General features: G+C 28.6%; 1 protein-coding gene across 1 annotated transcript in view; it reads left to right on the forward strand.

Annotated features, from left to right (window-relative positions):
* The first annotated feature begins 5355 nt into the window (after nt 1–5355).
* The window catches only part of for (cGMP-dependent protein kinase for), a 133940-nt gene continuing 117867 nt past the window's right edge, over nt 5356–21428 (forward strand). Inside the window, exon 1 of the mRNA XM_089224915.1 lies at nt 5356–5486. Coding sequence (XP_089081041.1) covers nt 5375–5486 — 112 coding nt within the window. The 5' untranslated portion in view covers nt 5356–5374. The remainder of the gene's footprint in view (nt 5487–21428) is intronic.

Consider the following 21428-nt stretch of genomic DNA (forward strand, 5'->3'; position numbering starts at 1 on the left):
ACCCGCTTTTTTTAGTATCTGATCTGGTATAAAAATGTTAACTCAGATAATCAGATGTATATTTTGATAAGGTCACATTAAAATTAGATAAAGAAAATATTAAAAAGTTCAGTCAAACCTTATCAATAATAATCCTGAAAACACTGTACTATAATATATTGCCATATTCGTCAGACTTCCTTCGCGGTATACTATCTGCAGGACTTGACTGTATATAAATTATTATAAAACGATATTTCGGTTCTTATACCCTACCAGGTATACTGCGACAGTGCGTCGGACTAATGTGTGCGATATTATATAAAAGTATGCCTTGAACCTTTGTATTTTAAAAATCTACTTTATTTTAAAACGTATTTTTAAAATAGCATGATACCTTTGAATATTAAGAAATGTTTCAAAATATTGTTCGACATTGAATGAAAATATTGTGTGATATTACTATACTCTGAGAAGTCCAAGAGGTTGATATGCTAATTCTGATGCACTACCTCACGCGAGATCCCATACCATCAAGACCGGTTCCACTATGACAGAGTTGGTATGGTATGGCACGTTTGTCAAATTTCAAAAGTAAACTTAATTTTAAAATTATAAAATCTATGCTATTTATAAAAATTATAATATTCCTATGTCAAAATAGTAAAATGTATTATAGGTATTATAACTATAATTATTATATACTATTTGGTGTTTACGACTTAGGGCACGTGAACATTTTTCAAAACCTTGATTGAAAAATGTTGGAACTTGACCCCAAAAAGGTTCACCACCCCTGCACTATGGCATATTATCGCTTAGAGATGCGCAGACGAACAGATTTCTGTCGCGCTTTGAAGTGTTTTCTTGCTGGACAGAGTATGGCTGATAACACAAAGATTATGATATCAACGTATCACGTATGTGTTTCGTAATTCTATAAACTCCTAATAAGTATTTATTTCTCGGGAAAGTATAGAAATTTACGGAACTGCCGACGGAACCTGTGAATAATATATGTGGCTGATGCGCTTCTTATCTTGACTTGTTGAACATGTAGTTGAGAGAATAATCCTCGGAAACTGCACAAGTGACGCTTTACATCCGGGACTAGAAGTGACTTGTATAATATTGTATAATATGAACAAGAATACCGGAATTTCGTCGTATTATGCACATTATTGGCGACAGACACGCTCTAAAAACTATTTACTCGTGAATCGGACGAAGATGATGACCATTTTCCTATACCTAAGACAGAATTCGTAGTAGCGATCTTAATATGCTGCAAAAATCCTAAAATTCGTCTGATGGTGCATTTATCGTGACAATTACCTGCAATAGGTTTTACTTGGACATTAAAAACGTATATTTATGTATAGGAAGGTATTATACGCATGTATACTACACACCTTGACCTTATCCTTTTGTATAAATGCAATAATATGTTCCACTTCTAAACAACAGTCACCTTATAGATGCGTGCGACACTGCAGCGCATCTATTCCTACGAGGAACTTATGAATAGGTAATAATGTTCTATATTTTTATGTTGAGACAAACCTAACTTGACACACCGCCTGCACAAGCGCGTAACCTTTGGAAAATGGAATGACATTTTCGAGTGGTGTTTAATTGCGAACCGATCGTCACTACTGGTCTATGAAATACATCTCAATAGTCTATTCCCGAAGAAGCGTCGTATCATCATGTCAGTGCTAAATCCAGTAAATCCTAGTGTAATATTATTTAAAGGTTACTATATTGCCTAGACATAGATGCAGTTTAGCACGCCTCTAACAGTCACGTAGCGCAGTATACTAAAACAAAATTCCACTTAACTAGACTTCGTGCTAATGCTTGACTAATAAACTTAAATCTAATTCATCAAAACCCACTACTTTACCATAAACACGCACCTATACATAATGATCATTAAAATTTGATTTTGTCCAAGCTGCAACCATAGATATTATAATAATATAATATATAAACTCTTTAATTATAGATAGTCTATACATAGTATCCAGTGTAGGTAAATAATGAAGCATAAAGTAATTATGTGGTAAATTTTGTGTGTATTCGATAGAAATGAAAATTGGCAATTAATCGTGACTTTTCCGTAACCATGGCACACACAGTCACATAGATCTGAACACGTCTGTTGTTGTATTGTTTTATTTGTTTTGAATTTGATTGATAATTTCCAGTGGTATATTACTATAATAAATGTATATAAGAAGCTGTATTTTTACATAAAGCAATTAATATTTCGCTCGGGTAAACCGGTTTTGTTCAACCCGACATCCACTTAAATCATTAAAAATATGATATTATATATTATGTAAAAAGATAAACGTTTTACTGCTCGTGATAGTTCTCGGAGTTCGTAGATTGCCTTAAAAAGAACCTCGCTATATCCGATCTATCAACTATAATACTATATAATATACTAAGTATATATACATAATATCTCGTATTATATTATATTATAATATGTATTTAGGATGTAGTCCAACATTTTACCTATATTGCTTACAACAACATCGACTTTAAGAAAAATACGAATAAGACGTTATCGCATTCGTCGAGGTTTCATTTTTTTATTATTTTTAAACGCTGTCGTTCTGTACGCAAAATATGTATACAATGCATGTTGATGCTTTACTCAATATATATGTTAATATCATCGCTTCAGCAGTATCGTACATCCGTACAATAAAAAATATATTATATTTGAAAATTTATAATGAGTAATGACTACTCATTTTCGTCATCTGCTATCAAGTACTATAGTCGCGGCAACGAAAAATGAGCGCTGACCGTCATGCGCCAAGCGGCAGTTTATTAGTAGTGGTTATCACTTATCAATCTTTGAAACAAAAAGCCCGGTTTTTTTTAAAAAAGATCAAATAACTTATATAGGTATTATTTTATTTTTTAAATTATAAGATTTTTTTTTATTGGTTATCAATTTTTTCAAATACAATACAGTAGGTACAACGCGTAGCGGCACGACAGCTGCACTATGTTGAGAATCATTGGCTGTAAGAGTGGGTAAAAACAACGGGTCGCGGTACCAACGCTCATTTTTCGTTGCCACGACTATAGCTGCCTCCAAAGTTTAATGTTTTCGTAATGTCATCGCTAAAACCGATAATATACGATACTTGTTATACTTATGTGTTAAATTCGTATAACATTTATATCATATGTGTATGTATATTATATTTATATTATCTGCTCACTTCTGTACCAGATAAATAAAATAATTGATATAATAATACATACACTCAAATTTAGCACTTTAAACTTATCTATACAAAAATCTAATTTTTCCAATAAAAACGCTAATGCACTCGCACGCGCAATACGAAAGCAAAAAATAAGTTATGTTATTATCATTGTATTGTTCTCGGAGTATAAAAAATAATAATATAATAAGGGCATCTAAGTCTACATTATGAGTATTGGAGTTTGCATACTTGCATATTTTTGTAAAGGCTTGTGTGCGCTCACACTTCTCACGCCATTCTCCTCATTTGTACCCATACGGCAATACAACGAGCAACGAATAGTATTCGTAAAAAAATATATAAATCGAACACGGTGTATAATGTGCTCACGAATCAATAATAATTGTAGTCTGGGTGTATGCTATAATATATACTGCCGAACGTATTTAGCCGGGATCAATGATATTTATATAGGTGAAAATTGATGTGTTTACTCAGTTTGAAGCCGCCTGTATATTAGTTATTAATTAATTGTAAACATGTGAAGGTTTAAATCAAATCTTTTACGCGTAAATTATATTGACTTAAATGTAGTAATTTTGTACATAGCAAGAAATATTATAATATTTCAACAAATAAATTGACTCTATATATTATATTTTAGCTAATATATTATGGTAATACATAGGTACACAGTTTTTTGTATCCTAAATTTTTAGATGTGTGATAATAGTCACTATTTATTGAACATAATATTTTATAAAAAATTATCATACCTATCTAAAAATAGGTTTTTATTTGAATGTGAAATACAAACCAAAAATAAATAAGTAAAAAAAAAAAATTAACATAGAGTATAATGTGACACTAAAATATATATAAAATAGTTTATCAGTATTTCTAAACAATATAAAATATATTTTTCTACAAACTTTAACGACCAACAAGTAGATCAAATTTAATGTAAAATAATAAGTCTATATATAAATTCGAAATTAAATGGGATATTAAATGAATTATAAAAATTCGGATATTTTTGATAACTTAATATGAATTTATATGAATTATATAATCGTAATTTAATTACTACTGAAAATATTGTTCATAACTTTACCAATTCAATTGCATAATTATACGTTGATTTTAGCGTCACCGTTCACTTGTTTCGTGATCGAAAGAATGTATATACTATATATTATATGTATATATTATAAATAAATTACCTTGGGCTTAGCGTGTATCGTAATTTAATAACGAGTTTATATTACTGTTTAGCATAAAAAGAGATAAATTTTGAATGAACAACTGTCTACCTCAAAGTCTCCTTAATACACAACCATGAATACAATTGCAGGTACAATAATATTATAGAGAATAATACTACACTATATATTCTTGATCAACGAGTTAGTAGTGTTAGTTTGTAAGTAAGCAATAGTGAGAAGTAAATTTATTATAATTATATTTTGATTAATACTTATGTGACTAGGATAATTGTTTGTTATTATAAATTTATTTGTTTTATCTTATACATTGGTACTTTTTAATATTAAAACACAAATTATATCACAATTAAAAATTACTGACCGTATAATGTTGTTTTTTGTAATAATTAATAATTAAGACTTACAATATGATAAGACTAGTAAGTAACCTTTAAAATCATAATTATTTAAAAAAATAAATATGATCATCAACATGAATCATGAGTAAGTTATACCTTTGATTATAGATACAAATGTATACCGTGTGTTCAATTTAAAAGGTAACAGGAAATATTTCGAACGCATCACTCGGAGTTTTTTACTGCCTACAGGACATATAAATACATCTGTTTTTGATAAATTCTAATTTTTTACTATTTTTATCGGCCCATCCGCTGTAAAATAAAAATGTCTTAAAAAGGAACCATTATTTTTGGGACTGGATTTGGATTGCTTTTTTTTTCTGAGCAACTTTTGATTTGAACTCAAAATTGTAATTTTTAGGACATTCGAGAGTTATAAACTGTTTTTAAATGTTCCAATCATACTCAACCCCAGTTGGATCTCATAAATGTACTAAAACTATAATATTATATTTATTTCCTAAGGTTTTCTGTAACATTTATCTAATTGTATAAATAATTTTAGGTCACAGGAATTTAATAATTCATCACAATGTTTGAGTGGGGGTCAAGGCTCCTCGGATTTTCATCTGATGATCTTTGTACTACTCGGCAACCGGGCAAAGGACTCTGGCTTTGCCGAATTAATTCAGATGAACAAATAAGTAAGTAATTGACAAATAATGAATTATTATAGTATTCATAAGAATCAAGATTTGCTTTCATCTTAACGTGTTTGAATGAAAAAATAAAAAGAATAATGGACCGAAACGTAATTGAGTATAACGTTAAAGGTTAGGTTAGGTTAGATATAGGTTATAGATATAATTGCTGACAGACAAGAGACAACAGTTTATATGAACGGTGGACTGTATAATATCTATAATAACGATTGTCGACTTTTTACACATAGTAGGATGTACACCAACCTATTTATCTACCTGTCGACATTTTTAATATACATCACACGTCGCGCGTCGACTGTGTATATGAATTAATGTATGAACATTGAACATATTATGAAAAAACGTTTACTATAGTATGTCAGATGTGTACATATACTATATATACTATAAAGTGTATATATATTCAAAAAAACAATAATTTAGACAAATAAAAAATACGTGGCAGTATGAAATAATAAATTGTAAGCATCAGACTAGCAATAATAACACGCGGCGCCTGTCAATGTAATCATTTAAAGACAATTTTCGCAATTAACAAGTTAAACTGTAATATAAATTCATTGTTTGACTAATCAAACCATTATATAGTGCATATTACACTATTATATTTGCTCGTGTTGTCGGAGGATGTAAAAAATTACGCAATTTATTTTCATCACCGCCTCCGTCCCTCGATGTTCTTATTATCGCACATTCGACATGACGATCTGCATCATGCTGCAGTCGTAAGACATATCATTATAATAATACAAGACGATATTCATGTATATTTTAGACTTTGATATTGTTATAATATTATATTGATATATTTAAGTTTTGCGTCCACATAATGATAGATAGATAATTTATAATATACATAACTGTAATATTATATAATATATTTTATGCACCGAATACCCACGCCGTGAACAACTATAATTTTATAATCAGAGGTAGATCTTCGATATTTTGATAAAGGTTTGAATCACTAATTGTTATAATTATAAATTGGTATCGATAAGACACTAAAATTGTAAATCCTGTTCTATCAGTTTATGATTATATTAATAATTAATAACATATAGTATATTATTCTTGTTCACAAAATTTTTCACTCTTATATGTTCCTCGTAGTTGCATAATAAAATTGTTAATAGAAATTGACAGAGGGGCACGTGTCACTGTGCCCTTCCTCAGAATCCGTCACTGTTATAATTGTATTTTACACGCAACTCATCGGGCTAAATCGCAGCTAATTCACCGACGAATGAGTGAGTAGTCCGTTCTGCAAGTTCACCGATTTATTATTACACCAAAATAATAATGATTTGGAAAATTGCATTATTTATTCCCACAAGTCTCTGTAATATATATCATACTTATTATCTTGATTTCCATGACACGCGCACCCACCCGAGTGTTAACTAAAAAATTTACATTTCCCAATTCAATTACACCGGCGTGGTAGTTGTGTAAATTGAAACATTGTCACAATTATCCGACAGATATTGGATAGACAATGTCATTATGTTATTATAATATTGTCGCGAAACGAATCCGCACCGCACACCACACAAACCACAAACACGCCAAGCCGACTAACTTTTTACAATCTGGAAAATTGGTTCCCCGTCTGTAACTGTATATATGCTATAATATAGCTGTTGCTGCGGCGTTTGACTTAATCCGATTTGTTTTCTCGTTATATGTACGCGTGTGCATCAGGCTCCGCCGCTCCGGTGCTGTGCCGCCCAAGATTAACTTTTGATGAACAATAACGTCATCATTTCATGGCCCCAGGCAATGCCGGATACGCAAATGTAATTCATTTTTTTTTATACTTTTTTGAGTTTTTCGTGTTGTTCCAAACATTTTTGAAAAAAAAAAATATAAACTAATACGGTTTCAAATTTAAAGATATTCCCAATACAAAAATCTTAGTTTTGAAATATTTACACATACTGAAAACAAAATAAAACAAAAATTTGGAAAAGTTCAATATTCTTAATTTTTTTATTAAACATTATTTATAAATTTATAATCATAGGTAGGTACCCTGGTGCATATTATTTGACTAAAATGATAATTACTGCAAAGTGTCACTCTTTTAGGCGTCAAAATATTAATTTATATACAGATGTTTAAATTTGTTATTAAAACCTACTCAAATAATATACTTTTGAGTAGAAAATAACATTATTATATAATATATATTTGAAATGCATCACACAAAATATTATGGCCACGAGAGGGCCCTTCAGAATGAAATGGTTTTCAAATGCTAGTATATACGCGATTATTTTGCAACCTACGAGCATGAATTCGTATAAAATTCAAAAGGTCTATTTAGAAATTTATTGGAAAGGATTTCTAAACGGCCATTATGGAGTCAGTAGTCACGTACGCTCGCCACCCCTCCGCCCCTTAACCATACCTGGAAACCTTTATATCCCACTTATACGTATAATAAAAAAACCTCCGAGCTCTGAAATGATTTCCTCCGTTCTTCAGAACGAATTTTCCGAATTGTTTATCGATAAGTAAGATTACATAGCATATACCTTATATATAAACAATATACGCACATACAAATATAGCATATAGAATTTTCTAGAATCAAAAAGCAATATCTCAAGGCGAATCCAACCAATTCCGAGTGGTAATAAACTTCGCCTTCTCTTTCGTTTAGAACAAGCGTATGTAGGGTTTACAATATTCGATCACGGCAAATATTGAGGAAAAATGATTGTTTGTATATGAAATATATCGAAGTAGAACGGATACCCTGTTATGTTAAAGCTTGAATGTTCAATGAATAAAACTATATTATTTATAAAGCATATAATATCATATTATATAATAATTTTGGGGATTCTACGAATATAATAATCCAATCCCAATAATGTGCAATATCATATTACCTATTTACCTATAATGTATTTATGTAGGTACTTAAGTAAATTATTTGGATCTATAATCAAAAAAATTAACATATTAATATAGATTAATTATTGTGTACAATTACAAACTCAAATTCAAACAAATAAATTGAAATACGTTTTATAAAATAGTTTTGTAGGTATCTGTTAAAATAAATGAGTCCATAATATATTTAATAATAGTAAAAATACTAATTTAAATTCAAATACAAACAAGCTAAAAGTAAACTACAGTATGTTATTAATTATTGTATTTCTACTGTTTTCGTATACCTTTGTCCTTTACACAAATGTACATATTACATAATATGTACTATATACCATATTATAATCATTTATAATTAATACCCATAATCATCCACTGCCAGATATTTACGGAATCCAGGGAAGAACTCGGAATACCTGACAATCTATATGAAGCCATAGGACCCTATGCTGACTCACAAAAAATCATCACTTTTAAAAAAAAAATTGAAATGTACAATCTAATTTAACTTTATTACTTTTTGTAATTTATTTTGCTTCTTGTTTTTTGTTCTTTTCTCTTTCTTGCTTCTCTTAACAATCATGTAAAAAACCCATATAATATGTAACCTAATCAATTGTAAGCTAATAACCATGATGTTGATGCTGTACCAATAAGAAAAAAAAAAAAAATTAATACCCATATTATTACATAGAAGTAGTTTAAAGTGCCGTTATTCGGTACTGCTTAATAAAGTATTAGGTAGGATATCTAAGCCTAAATCTTAATATCTTATATAAATCCTATTAGAAATTTAGAAAAAACATATAAGAAATTAACAAGTTATACAATACCTGGATGAATAAAATATTTATTAAAATTTATTTTTATGTTATTAGTAAATTATTTTATTTTTATTAAAAATAATTACTAATTAGGCATCCCTAATATAATTCAGTAATATACTATCATCGAGTTAATAAACTAATAATAACGATTTGTTGCGTACAAAACCTCAATATTATTTTTTATGTTGTTGCGGCCTCTGGATCATTTAAACATAGCTACATAGGTAAATATTAAATAATTACATTATATATAATTTAGAATATATGTAAGTACACATAATATAATACGAACATCAATTATTAGATTTAAGTAATGTGTTTACTGTTTATATATATACATGAGCATATGACTATGTGTAAGTAGTAAATATTGAATAATTTGCTTAAAAATACTATTCATCTTACGCTTACCATCCACGCATTTATTTATCATTATTCATTAAGTATGTCATTTAGAACTATATGCATTTATGCATAATATATGGATTAAATCTCGACCATTTTAAAAGAAAAAAAATGTTTAACGGTTAATCAACAAACTGGTGTTCGAACCAATTATATAATAACAATGTGCCAACAAAAAGTTTCAATATAAAACAAAAGAAGTCAATCCAAACAATAGAATACAATTAACAAAAACAAAAGATGTACAATATTCTAATTGTAAATTCTACTTCGAGGATGTTTTATTTTAAGCGTGTAGATGCCATATATGTAGTCGATAAACGACTGACCGAACGTGTAAAATCTTTATAGAAGGACACTTGACCATTTAATTTTAATGACATCCATTATTATTTTTCCATTGTCTTGATATTGTTTCTTTCTATATGAAAAGTGTTTTATTCGAGCTGTTGATGGGTGAATCCAAAATAATTGTATCAATAATGTATATACACTCGTCTATATCACAGGGAATACATTTATCATAAATTACAATTGGAATTTTCTGTAATAATAAGAATATTAATAAAAATTTATTCGAGTAACTTGAGTGACTTCGATGGTAAATTTAAAGATTGTGTTAAAATATGTCTATTCTAAAATCATTAATGGGAAAATCTAATGAATTGAATTTATTTTGATTGAACTAAATATTAAATAATGTTCACTTTATGGTATTGTACACGAATACAGCAAGTATAATTTTAATTTTAAAATAATCTTACGGCATCATATATGCGTATATGTATATATTAGTATTAACAAAAATATCAACGACGCTATTATTATTTAATTTGTGCTTTGGAAGGGACAACACAATAATTTTGAGTAGGCTGTAAGCTAGCTAACACCCCCAACCATTTCTTTTATAATTTGTGCGAGTTCATGCAATATAAATATGTAGCTATACAAATTATAATAAATTAATAAAATAAGTATTGTTATATTATGTCATATAGTTATACGATCATATAAAAATAAAATTTCCAATGTGTCATCGTGATATTGCAATCTACTTTTTTCGTTTATCATTTTTTTTTCTTCATTCCTTTCAACAAGATATATAAACATTTGTATTGCATTATATGCAATTTATAATATTAACTACCTATTAAGTATATATATATATTGGTATGGTATGAGTATATTATACAATTTTTTTTTTTATAAAACATTCAACACGCATTTAACTTTTTATTAAACTGCAGCAAATGCAAACTTTTTATATTTATGACTGAACGATATAATTTCAGATGACTCAAATAGACATTGTCAGAAACTCGCGTGTGCTCTAAAATTCAAAAGCGTTTCATACACGGTTGACTTGAATCCTATACGGTATCAAGTTACACCATGGACCTTTTAGATATATTTTTTATTTTATAATCTTCCCGGGAAGAAATCATAAATAAATCATGTACATGCGTCATGTATGAAATCCCCTCAAGGGTGACCGACACAAAGGCGATTGGCCGGATCGGTTTACACACGCACGCGCGCTAGCCCTTAAGTAAGAAAAACACTTTAGGATTTTATGGTCCGAAAACAAGTGTCACGGCAGCTTGATGACATTGTTTCTGGTGGCACTTTGAAATACTATCGTATGTGGGTAAATGGACTTTCACGAGGAAGTTACGAAATACAAAAGAGATGTTTTACCACACGAAAGCCACATGCTTTGTAAAGTAATATATTATTTTTAGTACGTTTTGTCTTACACTAAAACTAATCCTATTTCTACTTTTATCGTAATAAAGTGCCAAAGATTTTTAAGGCATTGAAAAACGATTTATACTTTTAATCTTATAATGTATCTATAACATTGTAGCGTTATCTATTTTTAATTTTAATTAAATGACATTTAGAGACCACGTAAATTAAATAATATATTATCCATATATCTATTAATATATATATATATATATACGTATATTATATTAGAATAGTGTTTTTTTAATCTTAAACAAAACTGTTCTAATGTCTTAAAATGATCTTGTTAAAAAGTTTATGTGCTCATAACTGAAAACAAATTTTTGTGATGGATAAAAAGAATAACATAATTGAAAACGGTATTATACACCTAACGCCTGTTTTTTTTTCACAAAGTACCTACATTTAACATTATAATTCAATATTTTTTCTATTAATTTCTTTTTAAATAAACTTTTTTTAATGAAATATCTCGAACAAAGGGTTAAAAAATGTTTAGTATTAAAAACTCATTAGTATGGTAAAAAGATATAGTTTCCATTAAATAAAGTGCAATGTCACTTCAAATACTTGAAGATTAGATAGGCGTATAACGTTTAAACACTAACATTAACAATGTATGCTATATATATATTATATATATATATCGTACTTGGTATATACATAGTATAATATTCAAACTGCCAAGTTGATAATTCAGTCATTTAATAATTATAGCATCAGCCTACCTGATAAGTATACAAAATATTGTACCATATTTCACACTGTATATTATTAAAAATATTTATAAAGTGTAATAATAGAAAATAAATCGAGCTAGCTATAACTTAAGCATAATGATTTTTGAATTTTCACATTATTAAACTTTTGAAAATATTAAATATGCAGCAGTTTATCGGCTGAATACCTATCTTATAATTTTACGTTGAAATTTTTAATAGTAAATCCTGCAAAACTTACAATTTATTACCGAACTACAGTATTAATCCTGAAATTAATATCATAGATTTATATTGCACAAGAAAAAAATTGTAAATAAAAATATCTGCGAGTTTCCCATTACTATCGCGTTATTATACATATCAAAATACCACGTACATATATACTTAAATACATGTTGATTGACAAAATCCAATGATACTATTACATATTATACCCTATATGCCAATATAGCATGTGATCTCTCACTTCCCCTCTACAAGTACAACTTCATTATAAAACCACAGACATCCCTCGACTTCAATAACGTACAGTTGATCGAATTTTTAACCCCTTTTCGAGATTATACATTACATTATTACCGCTATTATTATTGTTACATACACGTCTTTATTCATTACGGTTTTGGCGACCCTCTACCCCCGGCGGGTTGTTGACAATAATTATTCGGACGGGTCGCCGCCAGCCATCTGTCGTCATAATATTATGTATAATACCGCCGCCGCACTGCAAGTAACAGTAGCAGCAGCAGCAGCGGCAGCAGTATTATAACGGTAAATACATAAGTTACCCCTCCCCCTACCTTTTGCACCCAGAAGAGGATTTCAGGGGAAAAAAGTTTACAAAAAATAAAAATAAAATAATAATAATAAAAATGAATCTAACCGTTTTGTTTACAACGTTTGGTCGCGTTATGTAAATATTTGAACCGCTTATATTTCCATCATAAAACTATACACATTATGCTGCTGAACCACCGACGTGGGTAATGAGACAGGCGCACAAGGGGAGACGCTTGTTCAAACGCCAATTTAATGGAGTAAGCGCATGATAGTGTATATAAGGCACCTACCTATCTATATATAATATTATATGTGATACACGGCCGAGCACTGATATCTGCAGGTATAATATAGTTCGTTCCCTGATAAACACGGCGTAATCGGTATGTCAACAATGTCAACATGCCAATAAACGAACGAGTTTAGAACAACTACCTATATAGGTACCCGGTAGGTAGGTATATATACATAATATATACGCAATTAAGTATGTACAGTAATACGATACACGCGCACAGCATAGTATACATGCCCGATGGGGTCTTTTATGAAAAAAAAAAAGTTCAAGCCGTATGTATAAATAAAAATGTTATTTTACATAAATATTCAGATCAAAAGCTTTTATGAAAAAAGTGTATTTATTATAGATTGCATAATTTTAAAATGACACAATTATATTCCATATACATACGCATCCATAGTATTAATACGCATAATATTATAATGTTACCGCTATAATGCGTGAAGTTATATAATGTAGTCAAAAAACTAACTTTAAAGATTAATCTATAATGCAGTCGTGTACATCACATGCGTTAAAAATTATTACATGCGCTTAAAAATCATTTACCTACCTACGTCTCAATATAATTATACACCACACTGACAGTCAATGGATGAATTATGTATTCCTCAAAAATAAAAATAAAAATATCAACTATTTCTATCTATCTGAAATTTATAATAAATGATCTTTGTAGGTATACTATAACCTACAGTATTGTCTTACCATCCCTGTTTAAGACAGCGATCAAATTTTTAAACTATAATTTATTCAATCTATACAAAACAAAAAAAAATGTATAATAAGCATAATAGATAAACATTAAGTGCAGTGACTTGAGTGGCTTGAAAGAAAAACTAACCAACGAAGTATATACTGTTATTACAGATTCTAATATCATGAATAAAGTGATACAGTTTGTTCCAAAATCTAATGATGTAAATAAATATCATAAAAACTACGGTACCTATTTAGTTAAATTATTTAAATAGTTATATTTTAGGTTAGGTTAGGTTAGGTATATTTAACTAAGGGTGTTTGATTATATGGAACAGTGTTATAACCACTGTAAACATAGTTTAACAAAATAATCATTACTATTAGCTACCTAGCGTGTTTTGAATACTGTGTCTTGTTACTCTTATACGAACACTAAACGTTGATACTTTAGCATTTGGAAGTTTGGGCTGAAAGAATAAAATATTATATGTAAACTCACTTACTTACTACATAACTATCCTAATTTATTTTTTAAGTTACATATTAATAAATATTTCATTTATTTAGAACAAGACGTGTTTCTGATTACGAAATCTGTTTGTGAAATTTCTGTTTCCATTTCAATTTTAAAATATGTTAAACTTAAAAAAAATAAATAACACTTGCTTTTCCATAATAAAATGTTTTGAAGTTGGCAATACTAAGAGTTTTGGAATATTTTCCTGTGGTTAAAATTTTAAAAACATATTATAAATAAGGAATCCAGCGACACGGTAGTGTCGCGAGCTAAGTAAAAAAAAAAGGAAGGCGAAGCACTCGACCGTGTATATATACAGAAACCTAAACATTCCCATTTAATACGTGTTAATATTTTGGTATTCTTTATTAAAGGCTGTAGGTCTAATTAATGAACCAAATAGTTAGAATGAGATATCAATCGATCGAGAAAATCATAGGCTACGTGCTTTTATAATTTTAAATAGAATCGGTTGAATAGTATTTTAGTTATGATCAAAAAACTGTGGATATTTAAGTGATCATTTTATATTACTTTCGCCGCCGGCTGCCGTATTAAACGCGTCATGTTGACGGGACGAGTGAGAGGATTCTTGCGACGGCGGCGTGTGTCTCCCACTACTATTGCTTCCCCCCACCGCTAGACACATACAACATACTAACACGCGAACATGGTCCACAATCGCTTATCAGTTATCGGTATCGGTGCATTCTGTTTTCGTAATTTGAAATTTCGTTCTTTCGTCTCGCGTCCTGCGTACGAGCTTGTTGTCGGCGTTATTGTCTCGTGTCCATAATATTATTATTCAATGCACGTGGTATCACCAAACCTAACCGTATCGACTATCTATCATTTTCCATTGAGCATTTTATTGTTAAATAATATATAGTCGTTATAATAATAATAATTATTATAACAGTCTTTATTATAATTTATAATACTTTATTGTGACTGTCTTCATATTTGTGTCGAATTGTGTCTACATTAAAAATGGTAACTTAACTCCAAAAGGCGCGAGATATGAGGAAAAAAAATATCAGGAGTCTACTCAATCTAAAATCGTAGTTGAAAGTTATAATAGTACTACTATTAAACAGTGCAGTATTAACACGGTACATGAAGTACCACTAAAAAGAAAGAATCCAAAATCCAAACAGTTATTTCCATTTTATTAAATATTGAAAAATGTACCAATAGATCAATTGGTAAATTAAAAATGCCTCTGGTTCAAGGTAGGTGTACTGCAGATAGAGTATTAAAATGGGTGCTGAAGTATAGGAAACAAAATGTACTTTTGTACAGAACGATATGTTTAAACATCTTAAAAAAATTATAAATAAGACATTACATCATAATAATGGAAAAAAAAATAAAAAATATCTTGACCCTAATAAAAACTAATGATATCTCAACAAAAACACTACGTCAACTCCGTGTAAAAAAACGCTAAGTAAAAAAAAAAAATATATAAATGCAATAAAATGTGTGATATAAGGTGGAATCTAAGTAAATAGTTTAATGAATAAAATGTATGTATAAATAATTAATTCAAATTTAATAAAAATTGGTTATTTATATTAATTTATAATATGAATTATTTTAACTCAAATTGATCCAATTTTGGTTTACTTGGCCGGAAGATTCAGTCTAAAAAATGTATAGCCAAGTACTAATAGTTTATGTAATAAATAATGAAAGCACCATTACAATAAATAAATTGTTTCCGGCTAAGTAAACCAAAATTGGATCAATTTGAGTTAAAATAATTCATATTATAAATTAATATAAATAACCAATTTTTATTAAATTTGAATTAATTATTTATACATACATTTTATTCATTAAACTATTTACTTAGATTCCACCTTATATCACACATTTTATTGCATTTATATATTTTTTTTTTTTACTTAGCGTTTTTTTACACGGAGTTGACGTAGTGTTTTTGTTGAGATACAGTTTACAGGAAATAAAAATATTATCAGTATACATAAATTCGAAGTTATGTCAAAACAGTTATAACTTAATACATAATTTCCCAACATGAGTTCTTTTTATTATTTTGTTTGAAAATGTAAATATTATAATTTTTTGTGTATACTTTGCCCTGAATTTTGAGAGATTAGATCAGTGTAATTAGTACCTATATAATATTTATCTTTATATTGCTCGCTGTACGTATATTATTAGTACCTGCAATGTGACAATACGCGTATTCTACGTACACGACTACTATATTATTTTGGGTTATTATTAACTACATGATAGATTGAAGTATGATTTACAAATTAAAATGTTAAAAGTTTCCTTATTCTTTAGGTTTCGGGGTTTTTTTTTTTTTTTTGTCGTAATGATAACATAACTAGGTTTCGGAATTCTCCCTGTCAACGCGTGTTCATGCGTATTAGGCTAATACTATATAATATGACTTGTCGCCGAAAATCTGTAACGATATACTTTGGTACTGATTGGCGTCGGCAATATTTAATCCAGAAAATGATTACTTCAATTTGACCGAAGTTTTATCGTTACTAATTGGATTGGTTCGTGAGCGTCAAAAGGAGTTGATGGTAACCACATATTCGCACTCTATCATCCCTTGTCCATCGAGAGTGTCTCACGTGTGCAGCACTCTCTGTCAGATTTATATTAACCGACGGTGGGGTAGTGTTGGCAGTCTAAGAACAAACCCGATTACGTTGTCATCACGACGGCTTAAGCGAAGCTAAAAACACATAACGATGTTATGGGGACGACGAAGGTGCAATGCAGGGTGGAGACGTCCGAAAGAGGAGGAGGAGAAAGGTTTTCCACGCGCGGTGATATAACGCACTTATACCAGCCAATCAGCGTGACGGACACCCTATGCATGTGTGTTCGCGCTCTTTGAAAGGGCAGAGGGTCATAACAAAATTCTATAAGTCACAATTCTCGGCAATCACTGACTTAAGGTAGATAACAACATTACCGTTTGGGATTGTTGGTGAACAAAATGAAAAAGCACTGCCACATAATAATTGATACATGGGTTTCTCGACTTTATTTTTTCCTTTTCAATTTACCACAAAAATAGTTAATGTGTAACATTGTTATATCAGACGTCGTATACTCGTGTAAAATACATGTGTCTTGAATTATATATAGGTTAGGTAACGCACTCACTCTACGACTACTTTATATCTATACTTGTGTATATAATAAATGTGTTTAATAATAAAGAAAATACGCTGAATTTTACTTAAGACCCCATAGCATCCAATATATGTACTGTCTTTATCGTATAAAAAGCTAAAGTAAGGATAATACAATTTTATCGTATTTATATACAAAAAAGTTTGCTATGAATATTCATTAATTTAAAGTGAGGTGTTAGTAATGAAAAATAAACTATTCTGTCACTTTATATTATTAGTTTGTTATTGTGAAGACAGCTACAGTATGTGCTATACAGTACACACATTACGTGAAGTTAATAAGCGTAAAACGTTTTTTTTTTTTGGTAAGAAATTATGATTCAAAACTTTACCTGCATTATTATAATGTTATTTTGCATAAATTAAAATACATGTGTAAGAAAATATCTAATTATTAATGAAAAATATGTATAAATTAAGACGCGATTTTAAGAATAATAATAAGCAAAATATCATAAAAAATATGTGGGTATAACAATATAGGTATGTATTAATAATTGAGCTATACGTATTTAAATAATTAAAATTACATAATTAATTATTATATTCAGCATTCGTATAATTATCTTTCATAAAATCTAAGATGAAAAAATAAATTTTAATATTTATTTTTTTGAAAAATTGTTTTTTCAAACATTTTATGTTTAAACTGATAAAAAATATATTGTCTTCGTGAATTACGAAGTATACTATAATGATGATATATTGAGGAGAGAAAAGAAAACAATGTACTAGACATTAGTTTTACATTGATGGTATTTTTTCTACAGATAATTTGTTTTGTAGCATTTTTACATAGTTTAAAACAATACTAATAACTAGTATAGGTAGGCAAAAAATTTAAACAAAATAAAAATTTATTTTTATGATTTATCTGTGCAGGAACATTATAATATTATAAACAAACAAAAACTCTCATATAATAATTTTATAAAAATAATAAATTCAAAAGTCCATATTTTAAAAAACCTAGTTGAAAAATCGCATGGAAATAATATTTATTTTCTATTTATTTTACGACAAAAGTTGTGAACAAATAAAAAGTATATCGTTACACGGTTCATTGGTTTTTGGAAGAACAGCGGATACAAATTTCAAATTCAAATCAACATAAAACCAATTCGTTCTCTGTGTCCGTAAATCCAATATAATATATGTTCCCTTGTCAAATACACTTCTTTCACTACCGATGTCATTGTTTTACAGCTCGGCAGGGTGGCTATTACCAAGTGTTGTGCTGGTCTATACAAGCATTGTACTTGTCACGTCGGCTGTGTAAATGGTTTACTTTTCAGAGCACACGGTGCGCCAAACAAAACTAACCCCTGGGGATATTGTGCATCGAAAGTGGTCTCATATAAAATATATAGTTTATAGAGGCTATTACAATATAAGCGTCAAACCGGAAAATAACATACACACAAACTTTAATTGACTTAAACAACAGTAGGTAAGTAGTTGAGATTACAATGCGTTGAAAACCAAGTTATACAAATCTGATTGATACAGAAATATAGAATGGATATAGATAATAATATTTTAATAACGCGCACACTGAATATCTATAAATAATATTTTTATTAATTTTAAAAGGACTGTTTTAAAGGACTGCACAATTTTCAGTCTTCTACATAGACTTCAATCTGAAAAAATATATTATTCCGATTTAATTTTTCATAGCTACTCATTATCTTTATTTCGATACCAAATGGGTCCGTTTGAAAAATGACGATTAAAAAATAAATAATATTTTATATTAGGTAATAAACCTATAATAGAATATTATTAATAAACCTTGTTATCACGTTGGGTTAGGTTAGGTTAAAAAGCAACTTAATCAATACAAATTTTAAGATCTTAAATTTAAAAAAAAAACCAAATTGTATTATTAAATGTCTTAAAAAATGTTAAACATGCAACGTAAAATTCTTATGGTTAAGTACAGAATAAGCATCACCTAGCTTCAGAAAATAATGCAAATAAGTGCATAAAAATCCCAGACCCAATGATAAAAGACTACAACTAGACATAATATTAAATTATTTTAACTTTTAATATAATAATAATATTGTAAAATCAATGACAATAATATATTATTATCGCTACTTATTTTTGAAGTGAACAATTTACTAGTGACATTTCACTGCGTATTTTCTGTGTGTCAACAATTTCAAACCAACTCAATTGTGACTATACATTGGGTGTAGTTATAACGGCTGTATGTAAACTGCGGCAAAATTAACCTTTTCCTAAAAGTCGATATGTAAACTGCGGCAAAAAAAAATTAAGATTATACAATCTGCGGCAAAACCGATAAGATATATTATACAAACTGCGGAAATTAATTTTATATACCTTCTATATATACTAAATTATATACATATCGTGTATAATATGAGTTATGACATCTATTTATCTAGAGACTATTAGAGTATTAGGCGTAAAAATAAAGAAAAACCAATTTTCAAAATTGAAAAATATTATTATTATTATTAAAAAATATTTAAAAGATCGTATAGGGCTAGGGCTCTTATAATAAAAAAAAAACTAAATTTAAAAAATAAAATAATAATACAATAGGTACCTAGGTAATTAACATTTTGTCGTTTGTTCTTAAAACATACATTTTTCAAAAATTCATATCTTGAAATTCGTCCATCTTCTTTCATTTTTCGCTGTTTGTTAATAAATTTGTATTTTTGCGTTGTCGCTTTATTTCTTTTTTGTATTACCCCTTCTTCTACACTTCTAATTTTTATATGTGTGTCAACTTGAATATCCTGTAGAGCATCTATAAATTTATATAGTGATGGATGATGATGATAAAAATACGCATTAAATTTTGAATGGAAATGATTTTGTTATAACTTCTTCTTTTAATGCCCACAAAGAAGGAGGGAATAAGTCTTATATATAAGTTTCTGTTAAATAATCGCAAAATTGTTCTATTTTATTATTAGATGGCATATCTGCAATTAAATCAAAAACAAACGAATCTTCGACTTCGTCAGGGTCAAGGAACGGGAGACCAAAAATATAATTTAAAAATTTTCCTTCATCTGTGTCTCCTTCAATGTAAAGTTTAGATAGACCCAAATTTTGTAATTTTCTAAGCCACTAGTATTATCAAATGTAAAGAAACCGATATTACCGATATATGTTTCGTTAAATCTTAAAAATACATTTGGAATTACCTTACCAATTTGTACGCAAATTGTATAATCTAAATTTTTTTTTTGCCGCAGTTTACATATCGACTTTTAGAAAAAGGTTAATTTTGCCGCAGTTTACCATCTCCCGTTATAACTTATAAGTATAAGACAACGTAACACGTATTAAATTTTGAAAATAAATTAAAAATTGAATATTTAAAGTATCATAATATGTATCTATTATCTATATTTAATATGAGTTATTATAACAGGTAAAATAACATTTTTTTTTTTAAATATATACAAACTCAAAATTATTAACTATGAACATAAAACATACTTGATATTATAATACGGTTTTAGGTTTAAATATACATCTATTACTTATATTTAATTCAAGTTTTTGACTACCCGCATATATAGATATATAAATAATAGTTTCTTAAGTTATCTTAATTGCTAGTCAGTTATATAATAATATATCATCACATTTTTACCATTTTGGTGCCGATTGAAAAATAAATATTAAAATGTAGTAGTAAGTAGTAATGATAGTAATAATGATATCGTATGTCATACATAAATGATAAATCCTGTTTTTAAATTATTGAAAACTAGTTAAACTAATGAGTAATGACATTCGAAATGTAGGTACATAATATCTATGC

Source organism: Diuraphis noxia, unplaced genomic scaffold (assembly GCF_037042655.1).
Source record: "Diuraphis noxia isolate RWA-SAM2 unplaced genomic scaffold, SU_Dnox_SAM2 contig0003, whole genome shotgun sequence".
Taxonomy (NCBI): domain Eukaryota; kingdom Metazoa; phylum Arthropoda; class Insecta; order Hemiptera; family Aphididae; genus Diuraphis; species Diuraphis noxia.